The sequence below is a fragment of the Phoca vitulina genome, unplaced genomic scaffold (assembly GCF_004348235.1).
Source record: "Phoca vitulina isolate PV1807 unplaced genomic scaffold, GSC_HSeal_1.0 scaffold19, whole genome shotgun sequence".
Lineage (NCBI taxonomy): Eukaryota > Metazoa > Chordata > Mammalia > Carnivora > Phocidae > Phoca > Phoca vitulina.
In genome coordinates, this window is record NW_022589722.1 from 4,948,805 (window position 1) to 4,962,867 (window position 14,063).

The 14,063-nt window shown below is 38.7% G+C and overlaps 1 protein-coding gene across 9 annotated transcripts in view; it reads right to left on the bottom strand.

The window, feature by feature from the left end:
• The window catches only part of POC1B (POC1 centriolar protein B), a 92,164-nt gene that overhangs the window by 19,440 nt on the left and 58,661 nt on the right, over window positions 1–14,063 (bottom strand). The window contains exon 12 of one of the 9 annotated variants that reach the window (XM_032416866.1): window positions 10,902–11,025. The exons of 7 other annotated variants lie outside the window; for them this stretch is intronic. In XM_032416866.1, the coding sequence (XP_032272757.1) occupies window positions 10,921–11,025 (105 nt within the window). In that variant the 3' untranslated portion in view covers window positions 10,902–10,920. Of the gene's footprint in view, window positions 1–10,901; window positions 11,026–14,063 lie in introns of those variants that run through there. One more of the 9 variants, XR_004300959.1, reaches the window with a different exon arrangement.

Below are 14,063 nucleotides of genomic sequence, written 5' to 3' on the forward strand. Positions count from 1 at the left end.
TATCCCTCAACCCCCCCCCCCCAAATGCTGCAGCCAATCAAGAATGCCCACAGTATTCTGAATTCACCATGCCCTCTTAAGCCTTCTTGACTATGCAGAAACTGAACTCTATCCTTGCTTCCCATATAATCCGGCAAATTCTTGAAGAATCTGCTCAGGTATCAACCCGTCTGGGAGGTTATTTCTGATTAACTTTCTGTTCCCCACCATATTTTTCTAGTCTGCACACGCGTATGTGTACACACACATGCACATTCCTTATTTAGCCACTCTGCTCCTGTCCTCCCATAGCAACTTAGGCATATATCCCTATTTCTGGACTTAGTCCCTCATCTGTACATTCTCGCCGCTTGCTATATAACAACATTCAGCAAATGTATTGAATAAAAGAAAGAATGATCTATTCTAGCTGTATCTTTTGCTCACCCTTTCCCCCTATACTCACTGTTCAACTCATTTCAAACTGGCTTGCACCTGTATTACTCCATCAAAAAAAGCCCTCAAAATGGTAACCAAAAATCTCTGCCAAATTCATCAAACATTTTTCAGTCCTTCTCTCAGCTTTCAGCTATGTTGCTATACACATGCCCTTGAAACACTCCTCTCTTGGCTGCCAGGACGCTACGTGCTCCTATCCATCCCTGGCCTCCAGCCCTCTTTTTCAGTGCCTAGGGCACACCCAACTCCCCTGCAAGATGGTCTTTGCACACAATGTTCTTTCTGTCTAGCACACTCCAGTACTCCTAACTCTCTCATCTCAACTACTGCTGAAGCTTAGGTCGCATTTCTCAAACTTCAATGTACATGTAAACCACTGTGGATCTTATTAAAATGCAGAGTCTAATTCAGTAGGTCTAGGATGGGACTGGAGAATCCGCATTTCTAATAAGGTCCCAGATGATGCTCAAACTATTCATGGACCACATTTTGAAAAGTAAGGTTTTATTTTTTTATTTTGTGAAGAATTTATTTATTTATTTGAGAGAGAGAGAGTCTGAGAGACCACAAGCAGGGGGAGTGGCAGAGGGAGAGGGAGAAGCAGGCTCCCTGCTGAGCAGGGGGCCCACTGCGGGGCTCAATCCCAGGACCCCGGGCTCACGACCTGAGCTGAAGGCAGATGCTTAACCCACTGAGCCACCCAGGTGACCCTAAATAGGAAGGGGGTTTTATGTTTTTTTGTTTTTTTTATTATGTTATGTTAATCACCATACATTACATCATTAGTTTTCAATGTAGTGTTCCATGATTCATTGTTTGCGTATAACACCCAGTGCTCCATTCAGTATGTGCCTTCTTTAATACCCATCACCAGGCTAATCCATCCCCCCACCCCCCTCCCCTCTGCTGAGCGAAATAAGTCAATCAGAGAAAGACATGTATCATATGATCTCACTGATATGACGAATTCTTAATCTCAGGAAACAAACTGAGGGTTGCTGAATAGCAAGGTTTTATGTGCCAGTTCAAATGTCTTTCCAGGAGAACTTTCTCTGATTCTACCTTACCCACACACCTAATGAAGTCAAATGTCCCCAATTCTTACTCTCACTGTACCATGTAACTCTCCATGATAGCTTTTGCTTAGATTTACAATCTACGTTCATCCTTCTCCCCAGCCCCCAGTTCCCACCTAAGACCTGGCACATTCCTTTCTGAGAAATGAATGAACAGTGTCCATTAAACCTTCTCCTGACAGGCCAAATCACACTAACACAACAAGGTTCACCGCCCCGAGCTCAGCTCCTACAAAAATCCAGCTGTCTGTGGTTAGTTCTCAGAGGGATGTTCTATTCCTTCCCAAGATTTCCTCATTTGGGGTCTGCTGAGCTATGGCCAGAGAGTAAATGATTCCACATGCACTGGCCTTTTTGTTCATTATAACAAGCGTGCTTGGACATAGTCTCCATGTACCGTCTACTAGGTACTCCAGATTCTCTTGGGCCGGGTATATAAGAAACAGAGTTTAACAAGTAAATTCTACTTATTGTGGCCAGATCCAAATCTTCTACCCCGGTGTGAGAAATATTTTGGCACCAGGAGGGAATGAGGCAGGAGGAAAAGACAAAAACTTTTAGTACACTCTGATTTTTTTCCATTTAAAATTCATTGCCTAGATTCTCATAAAATCTATTCTTTCTTGTGTTTAGGGAAAAAATTGACTAAAAATACTATAGGAAAAATTATATAAGTTAATGGCTGGATACAACAGCTAGAACATTTACATGATGGGGAATATAATGGAAGAGCTTAACTGTGTAAGACCCACGACAGGCAGAAGCAACGCCTCTGTTGCCAAGAGAGCTGCCTGGAAGGAGGGCCGAAGTGAACACTAAAAATAAACAAAACATAGTTTGAGATATGAACTCCATGAATGTCATTTCCCTTGACTGATAAATACATAAAAAATAGTCATAAGCACACAGCACAAATAAAAAGATATTAACACTTGATTAAAATATTAATATATCTGAGAAAATTGTTGCTCTCTGAATACAAGTTTTAAGTGTACTTAAGGGAAGAGATCATTTATTTCGAAATTAAAACAATTTTTTCCCCTCAATTCTGTTTGGTAAACCTCATAGTATACTCAACTTGAAAAATGGTGATGTATTTTTTTTAATAATAATCTCATTTGTGTGCAATTGTTGATGTCATTTAGTTGTATACCAGAAAGTAACTGTTTTTCCCAGAGGTGAGAGAAAAGGATGTGACCCTCTGATACATTAGTGCCCAAAATGTAAACAACCACAGTTTTATGCATTCATAATTCACAGAACACTTATGTATATAAATGATTTCTTGAAAAAGAAAGAACTTTTAAAATAGCATTAACATCTTGATTTTTTTTCAGAAATTTTACTGTGTACAGAATTATACAGAAAGTACACAGAATTTTCTAAAAGTACAAATCTGGGAGAGTACAGTGCTTAGTCAAATTTTTCAAATTTTCAACTGATTTTCCAAAGCACACAATTGTCTTCACTTTATCTTAATAATGATTTTCCAGTTTTGTTTAAGATAAGAAATTATTTTAGTTATTTATCATCCCCAAATTTCATTGTTATTCTTGTCCTCAAAATGCATATTTCAGAATTTGGAATAACATTCCTCAGCATGGTAATCTGCCTGATGCTAGATGTCATTTAGAATTAATTCATTTTACATAATATTAATTATGTAGAAAACGGACAAAGTAGGGCACAGATCCATTTTACTGAACCTGCAGTTTCAAACAGAAGTTGTCCAAGTGACCTAGGAAATGTCTTTGAAGGTTCCCACCTACGGGGACAAGGTATAACGTGGAAACACAGCTGTTACATAATGGCTCCCAAAGAGGCGATACCAGCAGAGCCTGAGGCGCAATGAACACGGAAGGACCGGGTCCCTGGGAACTGTAAGGACTCAGAATCTGAGGAATAATAACAGCAAGAGAAAAGAAAGGTTGGAGGAGACTACCTGGATTCTGCAAATGGGTATATAGCCTCAAATCAAGAGAAACAAACAAAATATGAGTTTGGGTATGCGTTCCAGCCTTGCCCACAAGATTTCTAGCCCAGCAAACTGAGGACATTTACGAAGAAAACATATTTCTGTTTAAAAATAAAAGTCAGTGGAAAATAGGATTCACTTTATAAAAATCGCACATAACCAAATCTGATGGAAACTGGTTATCACCTATTCTACAAAGGAAATAAAACCTGCACACACCAGAACTGATAGCAATAACAGCACCAAAGAAACCTTACGCACTCACAATTCTTGCCACAAAGAATATCCTTTCTTCAAAAGCAATGAACAAACAAAAAATGAAAATCCATGGTAGGATGAGGTTGGGGACCTTGGGGGAGCAGTAAAAGAAAAGTAGCTAAAAAGCCCTATCAAGGGGGTAGAGCCATTCTATTATTGTGAAAGAGATTTAAAGATATAATAGCTCAATAACTAGTCTTACCAGGAAGCTATACCCACACAATTAGGCCTGAACTACCTATGATGAGCACACTATATGGCATGCCTCCTGAATAATCAATAAGAGACAGTGTGTCTTAAACACAATTCTTTTTGGTGAGGATTCTAATACTAAGTTAAGGATTTGTGCTTGTTAAAGTCTGGTATATGCCGAGGATTTAAGTACTTGGCAAGTAGGAATGGGTAATGTATAAAATCCCAAAGTAGGCTCCACAACCAATTACTTACAAGCACTGACATTAGGGCCTATTTCTCCATATGCTCCCAACCAAGTATTGAGGTCCTCAAAACCTGTCCCCCATTTCTCCCCAAACGAATATTCATCAGGCTTTTTTGGCTACTATGTTATACTACAGTGAAGAAATATTTACTTAGGATAAGCCCTATTGATAATAAGGAAGCTAAAATTAGGATTCAGAATGACAAGTCATGTGGTGTGGGTAGCTTAACTATTTCGGGAGTGATAGAGTGCAGGGGGGTCAGAGTTTGGGCTCTGAACTTAGTCCCATCTGGGCCCTAGCTCACCTCGATCACTTCACAGTTGGTGTGACTTTGGGCAAGTTACCTTAACCTTTTTTTTTTTTTTTTTTTTAAAGATTTTATTTATTTATTTGACAGAGAGAGACACAGCGAGAGAGGGAACACAAGCAGGGGGAGTGGGAGAGGGAGAAGCAGGCTTCCCGCAGAGCAGGGAGCCCGATGCAGGGCTCGATCCCAGGACCCTGGGATCATGACCTGAGCCAAAGGCAGACGCTTAACGACTGAGCCACCCAGGCGCCCCAACCTTAACCTTTTTTTAAGAATTATTTATTTGAGGGGCACCTGGGTGGCTCAGTCGTTAAGCGTCTGGCTTCAGCTCAGGTCATGATCCCAGGGTCCTGGGATCGAGCCCCACATCGGGCTGCCCCCTCAGCGGGAGCCTGCTTCTCCCTCTCCCACTCCCCCTGCTTGTGTTCCCTCTCTCGCTGTGTCTCTCTCTGTCAAATAAATAAATAAAATCTTTAAAAAAAAAAAAAGAATTATTTATTTGAAAGAGTGAGAGAGCACGCGTGCACGCAGGAGCGTGTGAGCAGGGGGAGGGCAGAGGGAGAGGGACAGAGAGAAAATCTCAAGCAGACTCCCTGCTGAGCACAGAACCTGACTTAGGGCTTGATCTGAAGACCCTAAGGTCATCAACTGAACCAAAATCAAGAGTCAGATGCTTAACTGACTGAGCCACCCAGGCGCCCCTGGGCAAGCTACCTTAACCTCTTTAGAGCTAAATTTGTGGAGAGAGTCTATGTGCATCCTTAGTAAGGAGACAAAATGCTTAATTGTACATAGAAAATGGTGACTATTTTTGTGGAAACCACAGACATGTAAGGAGAATGCTCCTAAACGTGATTCAGTGAAACTTTAAAATACATGTCTATAATACTATATTCCCAGATGAGCAAATACAAGATGGTAAAGTTGGCAATCCTCCTCAAATTATTTTATAAATAAAATGCAACTCCCATCAACATTCCAAAGGAAAGTTTTTGGAGAACTAACAAAATAATTCTAAAGTTCATATGGATATCCAAGAAACATTTGAAGGGAAAACTTGTGCACTATATTTTAATGAAATATTCTGAAGTTACAGTAATTAAAAAGGTATGAAAATAGATCAAGAACAAACAGATCAATAAGACAGAAGATAAAGTGCCCAAACAGAGAAAATACATAAGGATTTAGTTTTAAGAAGGTTCAAATCAGTGAGGAAAGAAACAATACAAATGGAGGATAACTTTGTTAACTATAAATATGTAACTTATAACCAAAATTAATTCATCTAGAATTTCAGATTTAATTGTCAAAAATAAAATTTAAGGGGTGTCTGGGTGGCTCAATTGGTTCAGCATCTGATTCTTGGTTTCAGCTCAGGTCATGATCTCATGGTCCTGGGATAGAGCCCAGTGCATCAGGCTCCATGCTCAGTGGGGAGTCTGCTTACCTCCCTCCCTCTGCCCTTCCCCCTCCCCCCCAGCTCCTGCATACACTTTCTCTTTCTCCCTCTGCTTCTCCCCACTTCTCTCTCACATAAATAAATTAAAAAAAAAAAAAAAACCTTAAGAAGAGTAGCTAGAGATATATTTGGGGAGTAGGGAAGGACTTTCTTTGCACAAACTCCAAAGAAATCATAAAATTAAAATAATGATACTTTTCAAGAAGTTAATGCAACTAAACCTATCAAAAATCAGAAAGAGAATTCAAGGGGAAATAGCAAAGAAAACTTTGTAGCACATGGCAAAGACCGTCAACTTTATTAATTAAAATGACTTAAGGATCAATTTTAAAAGGAACAAAATAGAAAAAATGGGCAAAACACACAAATAGGTAATTTTGAGAAATACAAATGAGCAGAAATTATGAAAATAGGTCAAAGCGCACAACCACACACACACACACACACACACCACACACTCACACAAGGTAACTATGGGCGATAATAGATATGTTAATTATTTCAACTGTGGTACTCATTTCACAATGTATTCATATATCAAAACATCACACTGTACACCTTATATACAATATATCCAATTTTCATTTGTCAAAAATAAACATTTTTAAAGAGCTCACAAGTCACTAAAAAATAAAAACACCTCTTGCTTATTACATTTTGAAAGGCTTTCTAAATTAAACATAATAATTAAATAAGTATAACACCTGACATATGTTTTAAAATGTAGGAAATGGGCACTCTAATTTAGTACTAGTGGGAATCCAAATTCACATGTTATAGACTGAATTTGCCTTATAGTTTTTGGGTTTTTTTTTTTTTTAAAGTTCCTATCCTTTAATTCGGTGATTCCTCTTATAGAATGTTTCTTGGTTCCAAATCCACCCTTCAAAACTCTGTTCTGTGATGCTGAGATCGGGCCTCTGCAAACTATAGCTTTCTCTTGCCAGTGGGTTCCCTTATAGGCTCTGCCAAAAGAAGCCACGATGGGGAGGCCAGAGGTCAGAAGCGACAGAAGAGACTCCTCCCCCTGTTTGATTGCTGCTCCGGTCAGCCTCTTCCCAGCAACAGCCTTGACCCTACAGACACACTAGCACCAGGTGACCAGTGCCCCTTCTCCAAGCCTCTAGCATCTAACAGCAGCAACCTCTTCCTGGGAGACTATATTTTAAATGTTAACAATAGTTGCCTCCTGGTAATTTTTTTTTCGTGTGTTTTCTCTCCTTATTTTTCTTTCTTCATATAATTAGGAAAGTTACTGCTTTAAAAACATACACACATTCACACTATATAGTGGTTAAAAGCACACTCTCTAAAGCTAGATAGAGTTCAAAATCCAGCTTTGTTACTTACTGGCTGGATGGCCTTGGGTAAATTTCAAGTGCCCAGGTTAGTATCCAATACATACAAGATGCTCAGAAAGAATTCCACTGAATGGATACACATATTTGTTTCCCTTGATAAAATTAGAAACGTATTGCTTACGATATCCTTTTTTTTCACTTAATAAAAAGATAAACAAAAACTGTATTTAAAAAATAAAAATCATACTTCCCTATGAAGATCTATAAGTGATTTTTAACTTTCACTTTAAAATAATTTCAAGCTTATAGAAAAGTTGCAAGAATAATGAAAAGGACTCTCATATACCCTTCATGCAGATTCATGTATTGACATTTTGCCACAACTTCTCTATCATTATCTATTTATCTAATTTTTTTCTGAATCTTTTGAGAGAAGCTGTAGACATTATGCCCCTTTACCTCAATTACTATTGTGGGTATTTACTAAGGACAAGAGCATTCTCCCATATAACCACAGTATCATTATCAAAATAAGGAAATTCAGCATTGATACTATCATCTAATATTCAGCCCATATTACATTTTTGCCAATTGTCTTAATCATGTCCTATATAGCAATTTTCCCACTGACCCAGGATCAAATCTGGAATCACACACACTGTACTTAGTTGTTGTTAAATATGGTATGGCTATATAATATTCCATCCATGGATATACTATACTTCTATTTAACCAATACTCTCGTATAGGACATTTGATTTGTGTCCACCTTTTATTATAAGTCATGCTGGAATAAACATACTTGAATAGAAGTCTTTGTCAGTACATCTTATTATTTTTTAAGATGACTTAGACTCTTTAGAATGATCATTTGGGATCCAACAGGAAAACAGAAACCACAACAGTTATTTTAACAGAGAGAATTTAATATAGGGAGCTGGTGAAACAGATTTGGACGTCTGTAAAGGCTGAAAGGGAGCACGGAGGTAAGAAGAAATAGTAAATGCATGAAACAACTACCTCAGTAGCACTGGAGGACTAAAGGAAATATGTTGGATTACTGGACACCAGGCACTTAGAGGCCCCTAGCTGACTTGAGATGGTTTGTTCAGAGGAGAGAAGAGGAATGTTCATTAAAAAGACATTCTGAAAAGGAAGAGGAAATGCCTGGCATTCCTTCTCCATCCCCCCTTCAACTTAGAACAAACAAGTTAACTTGTATGTGCTTTAGTAAAATAATCCAAACAAACAGGCGAAAAGTAAAAGAATTTTGCCACCATAAGCACTGAAACCCAGCAAAATTCTGTAATGATTTGGAAAGCAATTTGTAATATAAAAACCGGGCTTTGTAGTGGCCATAATTATCTCATGCAAAGAGAAAATGCTATAGGAATTAGTTTTTTAAAAAGTCAAGTTATACCAAAACATTCTTCAACTGTAAAAATCCATTTGAAATGTAAATGATAGGAGTTGGTTGGTTGGTTCAAAGCAACAGAGTTTTATCTACGTTTGAGAATGTATGATTGTGCACACAGTATGCTACCTTCTACTGATGCCTACTTCAGAAAGTAAAAGAAAGGAAACGGAAAGACACAGTAGGAACTAGACAAGGACCAGCACTGGCCTTAATAGCCACGTCACTGATTATAGGGGTTTTAATCTCTCTGAAGCCCTAACATATTTTACAAATCCTGATTTCATAAAGTACAAAGAAATGACTGAAAATTCATATTAGCAGGTTGTTGACTACTTCCACCAAATAATTAACTGTCACGTGGCTGAAGAGATGAGCAAAGCCAACTAGCTTTACCGTGTATGCAGCACCAAATAACTCAAAACCAGACAGGTAGAGACAGACAGAACAGCTGAAAGCTGAGTTCCCGGTTTTCCACGAAACTCTGACAGACCCACATGCCGTGTTTAGCTCCACAGTGAACCACTCTCTGGGTCAGCAGCAGGAAGCTCATTCCCGGCTGACAGTCCAAGAGATAGGCACTTTTCAGAGTGCTACTGGAGTAATTTCCTGTGTGAAAAGCTCACTGCTGTTCTTGCATTCCTCAGGGTGCATTTCTTCTCATCTCAGAGGATGTTGCTCTTCCACAGGAAGAGGAAGGAACCAGTTGTTACTGGATGTGTGGGCGGAGAGAGCGGTGGGGCATTTTCAGCATGCCTCAAGCTCAGCTGTGGGAACCCGGGGTGCAGCTGAGATTCCCAGGCCTGGGACCCTGGGTAGTACTGCAGCAGTTAGGGGTCACGGCTTACAAAGACAGTATCTCAGGAAGCTGGAAGGCAGAAATAATACCTGGAACTCCAACACCTCCAGTTCCCAGAAATGTGCTAATTTTCTAAAGGAAATTCTAAAAAAGTACTCTCTTGGGCTCCCAAATAGCGTATTTTATAAAATCTTTTTGTAAAGAGTCTCCTTTTTTTCTTTTTTCTTTTGTACATTTCATAAAGAAGGGTTTAAGTCCTAAATCATTTTTGTTGAAATGTCATTTGTATAACATTTTTTGGTAAAAGGAAACACTCATTTACGTAAGCTTTCTTTCTCTGTGACCTTGAAACTGAGAATGAAACTCAAATTGGTACATTTTTCAGTATAGCTAAGTCAAACACTTGGAACTTATGATCCTTATGATTTTTATTAAAAAGTACATTTTATTTGAAGGAAAAAAAGAAAGCCTCTGACCCCCACTATTAATCTTTTTCTAGTTGTACTATCTTAGTAAATTTTACAGATTACCAGAACTGTGTCTTCTAAAAAAAAAAAAGGAAGACAGATAGACAGAAAGAAAGAGAGAAAGAAAGAAATAAAGAAAGAAAGTCATGTTCCTTTAACAGACTAAAAAGTTTTAGTTGGATTTTTTTTCTTTTTACAATCCAAAAACACATTTTTTAAAAGGTCAGCTCCACATTCACAACTGTTGGTAGTTTTTATAACATATGGGTCACGATATACTTCAAAAGCAAAGATACAACTAATTTGGAAATAGTCTCTTTCCATCTCTAATATTTTCTCTCCGATCTCTAAAATAACTTGTATCTGAAAAAAATGTGCTGTTTTCTTCTAAATGGTAAAAGATCTGTGAAAACATTTTTCTTTGTTAGTTCTGTTGATTATCATATATATCTTCTTTTTAAAATGTCTCTGACAATTTAATTACTTCATTTCTTACAATTTCAAAGGACAATGTTTTAAAATTATTTCTCAACCCAAATGAGAATTCCTCTTTTATTCCTACTAACCATCTCAGAGTTACATTTAACTTTTTGAGTTCTGGATAAAAAAAATTACTGTATCCTACTTGACATGATCATTATTGTTTGAAATGAAGACTAAAAGTCTTTTAATAAAAGGTGGACAAATTGTGGACGGTACCAGCCAGTGAGTCTGGATACAGATTCTACAAACATCTATGTTCATTTCCTTTCAAAGCTTAGAGCAAGGGTCAGGAGAAAGATACCGCAGGGCCATTGAACCAATGTCTAAAGATACTGTTAAATTGTCTGTTTCCTAAAGCTTAGTAAGCAGCAACAAAGTTACAAACATACCTAGTTTCAGAAATCATATGGACTAAACTTACAAATTAAATGCCATCTTATAAAATACTGCAAAGTTTAAAAACTTAAAAAAGAATCTCCCCTACCTCCAAATTTGTAGGTGGTTTATATATGTAAATCCAGCAATGTTAGCTTACAGGAAAGTAGTGAAAGCAGGAGGATTGTGCAACCTGATTTTTGCTTATTTTCCTGGAAAAGTAAATGGGGAACCTGAGGACAATAAATTGCGTATTACCATTTTACACTTTTAAAGTTATAAATTTTAGTTTTGAGACATTTAGGTTTGCATACACCATGTTCTTTTGAGTAAGTCTTTCCAAATCTTTGCTTACATAAGCAGTTAGGAACTGGAATAACTCTGAACTAGTTATGCAATGTTGTTTAGTAACCAGGACAAACTGTTGCCACAACATCCATGGAAATAGTTTCTCTGTATCTGCAAGTTTCCTCTTTGTGTGTCTGTATATTTTATCAATGCATTAATATTTTTCAGAGAGCATATATCATATGACCATTTCCATGAAAGCATGTAACACTTTTCTTCCTAAAAATACGCTGAGACAAAAGAGTGCGCTTTGCTGAAAACACCAATCTCCATGACATCTAGGAGGGAGGAGTGTGTTTTACTACTGTGCTTCCCGAAGTCACAGCAACAGCAGAGTATCTCCTGCACTAATTCAACTGATCTGATCGCTTTCCTGAGCCTAAAAAGGACGTGGTAAAACCACAGCTCTTTTTCTCTCAGCAATCCCTCTGGCAAAGTGATGCAGAGCCAGGAGATAATCTCAGCTATCCTGAGGTTCCTCAAGGCTACACCTTACTGTCCCTGGGGAAAGGAGATAGGGAATCCCACAGCTGACGTCCGACCTGTCAGGAAATCCTCTTGGCTCTGCCTTCAAAACACGTCCAGAATCGGATCACTTACCCACCTCCTCTGCTACCACTGTGGGTCAAGGCACTCTGGCCTCCCATCTGACTACTCATTCGCTTCCTAATTAGCCAGTCGGCTTGCTTCTCTCCACCACCCCGGGGCCGATTCTCAACACAGGCGTAGCCACAGTGAACCTATTAAAACCTAAGTCAAACAAGCTCCACCTCTGAAGGAAACCCTCCGGTGGCCCCTATCTCACTCTCAATCTGCCCTTCTGGCACTGCTCCCACCTGCCTGGAGCGCCTGCCCAGATATCCTCACAGCTTGCTCACTTCATCCCTCACATGCCCCTTCCCGCACGAGTTGTCCCAGCCATACTACCTAAAGCACACCCTTGCTCCTGTCTGCCTTCAGTGCTTTCTACACCTTTGCGTTTTGGCGGGGGTCTATATACGCTATGCTCTACCATACTACACAGTCTACCCTTTTAATCTGTGAATTGCCTGTCTTCCCCACTAGAAAGTAGAAAGCAGGCTTCTCCGGGGCAGGTATTTTTGTTTCGTTCACTTTTTCTAAAGTCAAGAACAGTGAAGGACACAGAATAGTTACCTAAAATACAAGTATGGATTAAGAGACATATATGTTGTGAGTAGGCATGTTGCTGGCCTTCTACCACATCTGGTACCCACTAAGTCAAGCAACTTAAAGATCCCAAACTAGACCGATGAACTTTTATTATTGGGGTATATATTTTCAATTATTTCTGAGACATCTACTTATACCTTGCTTTCCTCAACTGTAACGTCCCACTCAAAACCCTACCCAACTCTGGTCAGGTCAGGAACCGCTCAAAAGTTTCCTTCTAGAGAAATTCTCCACCCCATTAATGATCTTTTCTGAGTACTTCCATCAGTAAGCTTTCATGACAGGCACATACACTTGGCATCTAGTATGCTGAAATTGCCACTTATTTCTTAAACTCTTATTTCTATTGGGCTAGGTTGTAAGTTTCTTGAAGTCAGCTCACTGAGCATCTCATGTAATGTCTTCGTGTACTATATTTTAAATATTTTGACTGATGGAGCAACAAAAGACTGTAAACCCTTGATTTTTTTCTATAATATAATTGCAAATTCTCATTTATCGTAAAGAATTAATTTGACCTGAAATACTGTCCCCAATTCTAAATAAAGGTACCCACATTAAGTTCGTATTCTACACAGTTGCCAGAATGAAGATGAGAACACTGTTTTGGTTCTCAGTGAAGAGTCCAGTGTTTTGATAATCAGTCAGAGGAACACTAGCAAGATTATCAATTTCATTTTGTTCATTTGTAGGACAAATAACAGTAAAATTAGGGCATCAAAACTTAGGAATATAGTTGACCTAGAATAAAATATTTTAATAATCCTAGAATATTTTAAATAAATTTTGTTTACAGTCAGTATTGTTTTTAAGAAAGACTTTATGTTAGGATACAGAAGAGAAATTCCTATCTTGCCGCCTTTTACAGGAGAGAGGTTAGACTAGGGGAGGGTCTGGAACATCCCATATAGCCACATCCCATGTCGGAGCTAATGCTAAATGATGCTGTACAACGGTGATGACAGAATCTTGGTCTAGTTCTAACTGAATAAATGAAAATATTAAAAAGACTCAATGGAATCTTGGAAAACCCTCAGAAAATCAGTACATAATAAGTAACAATGTAATCAGAATAAAGATTTAGGAATTTGAGATCAACATTTTAAAATTGTATCTATTTGAGCGCCAGTATATCCCTTTATAAACTGCCCCCGCATTCTGTTTTTATTTGTTTGTTTGTTTGTTTTTAACAGCAATGGTTTAAAAATGCAGATTGGTGGGATGCCTGGGTGGCCCAGTCGGTTCAGGGTCTGCCTTCGGCTCAGGTCATGATCCCAGGGTCCTGGGATTGAGCCCTGCATCGGGCTCCTTGCTCAGTGGGGAGCCTGCTTCTCCCTCTGCCTCTGCTCCTCCCCCTGTGCTCCTGCTCTTCTACTTTCTCTCTCTCAAATAAATCTTAAAAAAAACTGCATTTTGGTAACAGCTTATCTTGATCCCGAAATACTGTATCAGCTGTCATGCCTGCCATCGAGGCACAAGCACAAGCCACAGAGACAGCAGCCGTTACACTGTATGCATGACTTGTGGTAAGAAAGCATCAGAGCCCAGGTATCAGCACTCGCAGATCTCCAGGTCAGTCCGAATGTAATACTAAATCAAGTCAAAGCAGAGCTAGAAGCCAACTGTTTCTTATATCATAACAAACCTGGCTTTTATCCTACTAGGAAATTTGACAAATTCAGGCTTAAAGAGTAATCTTTTTTATGTCCCATTCTTTTTTTTTTTTTTTTTT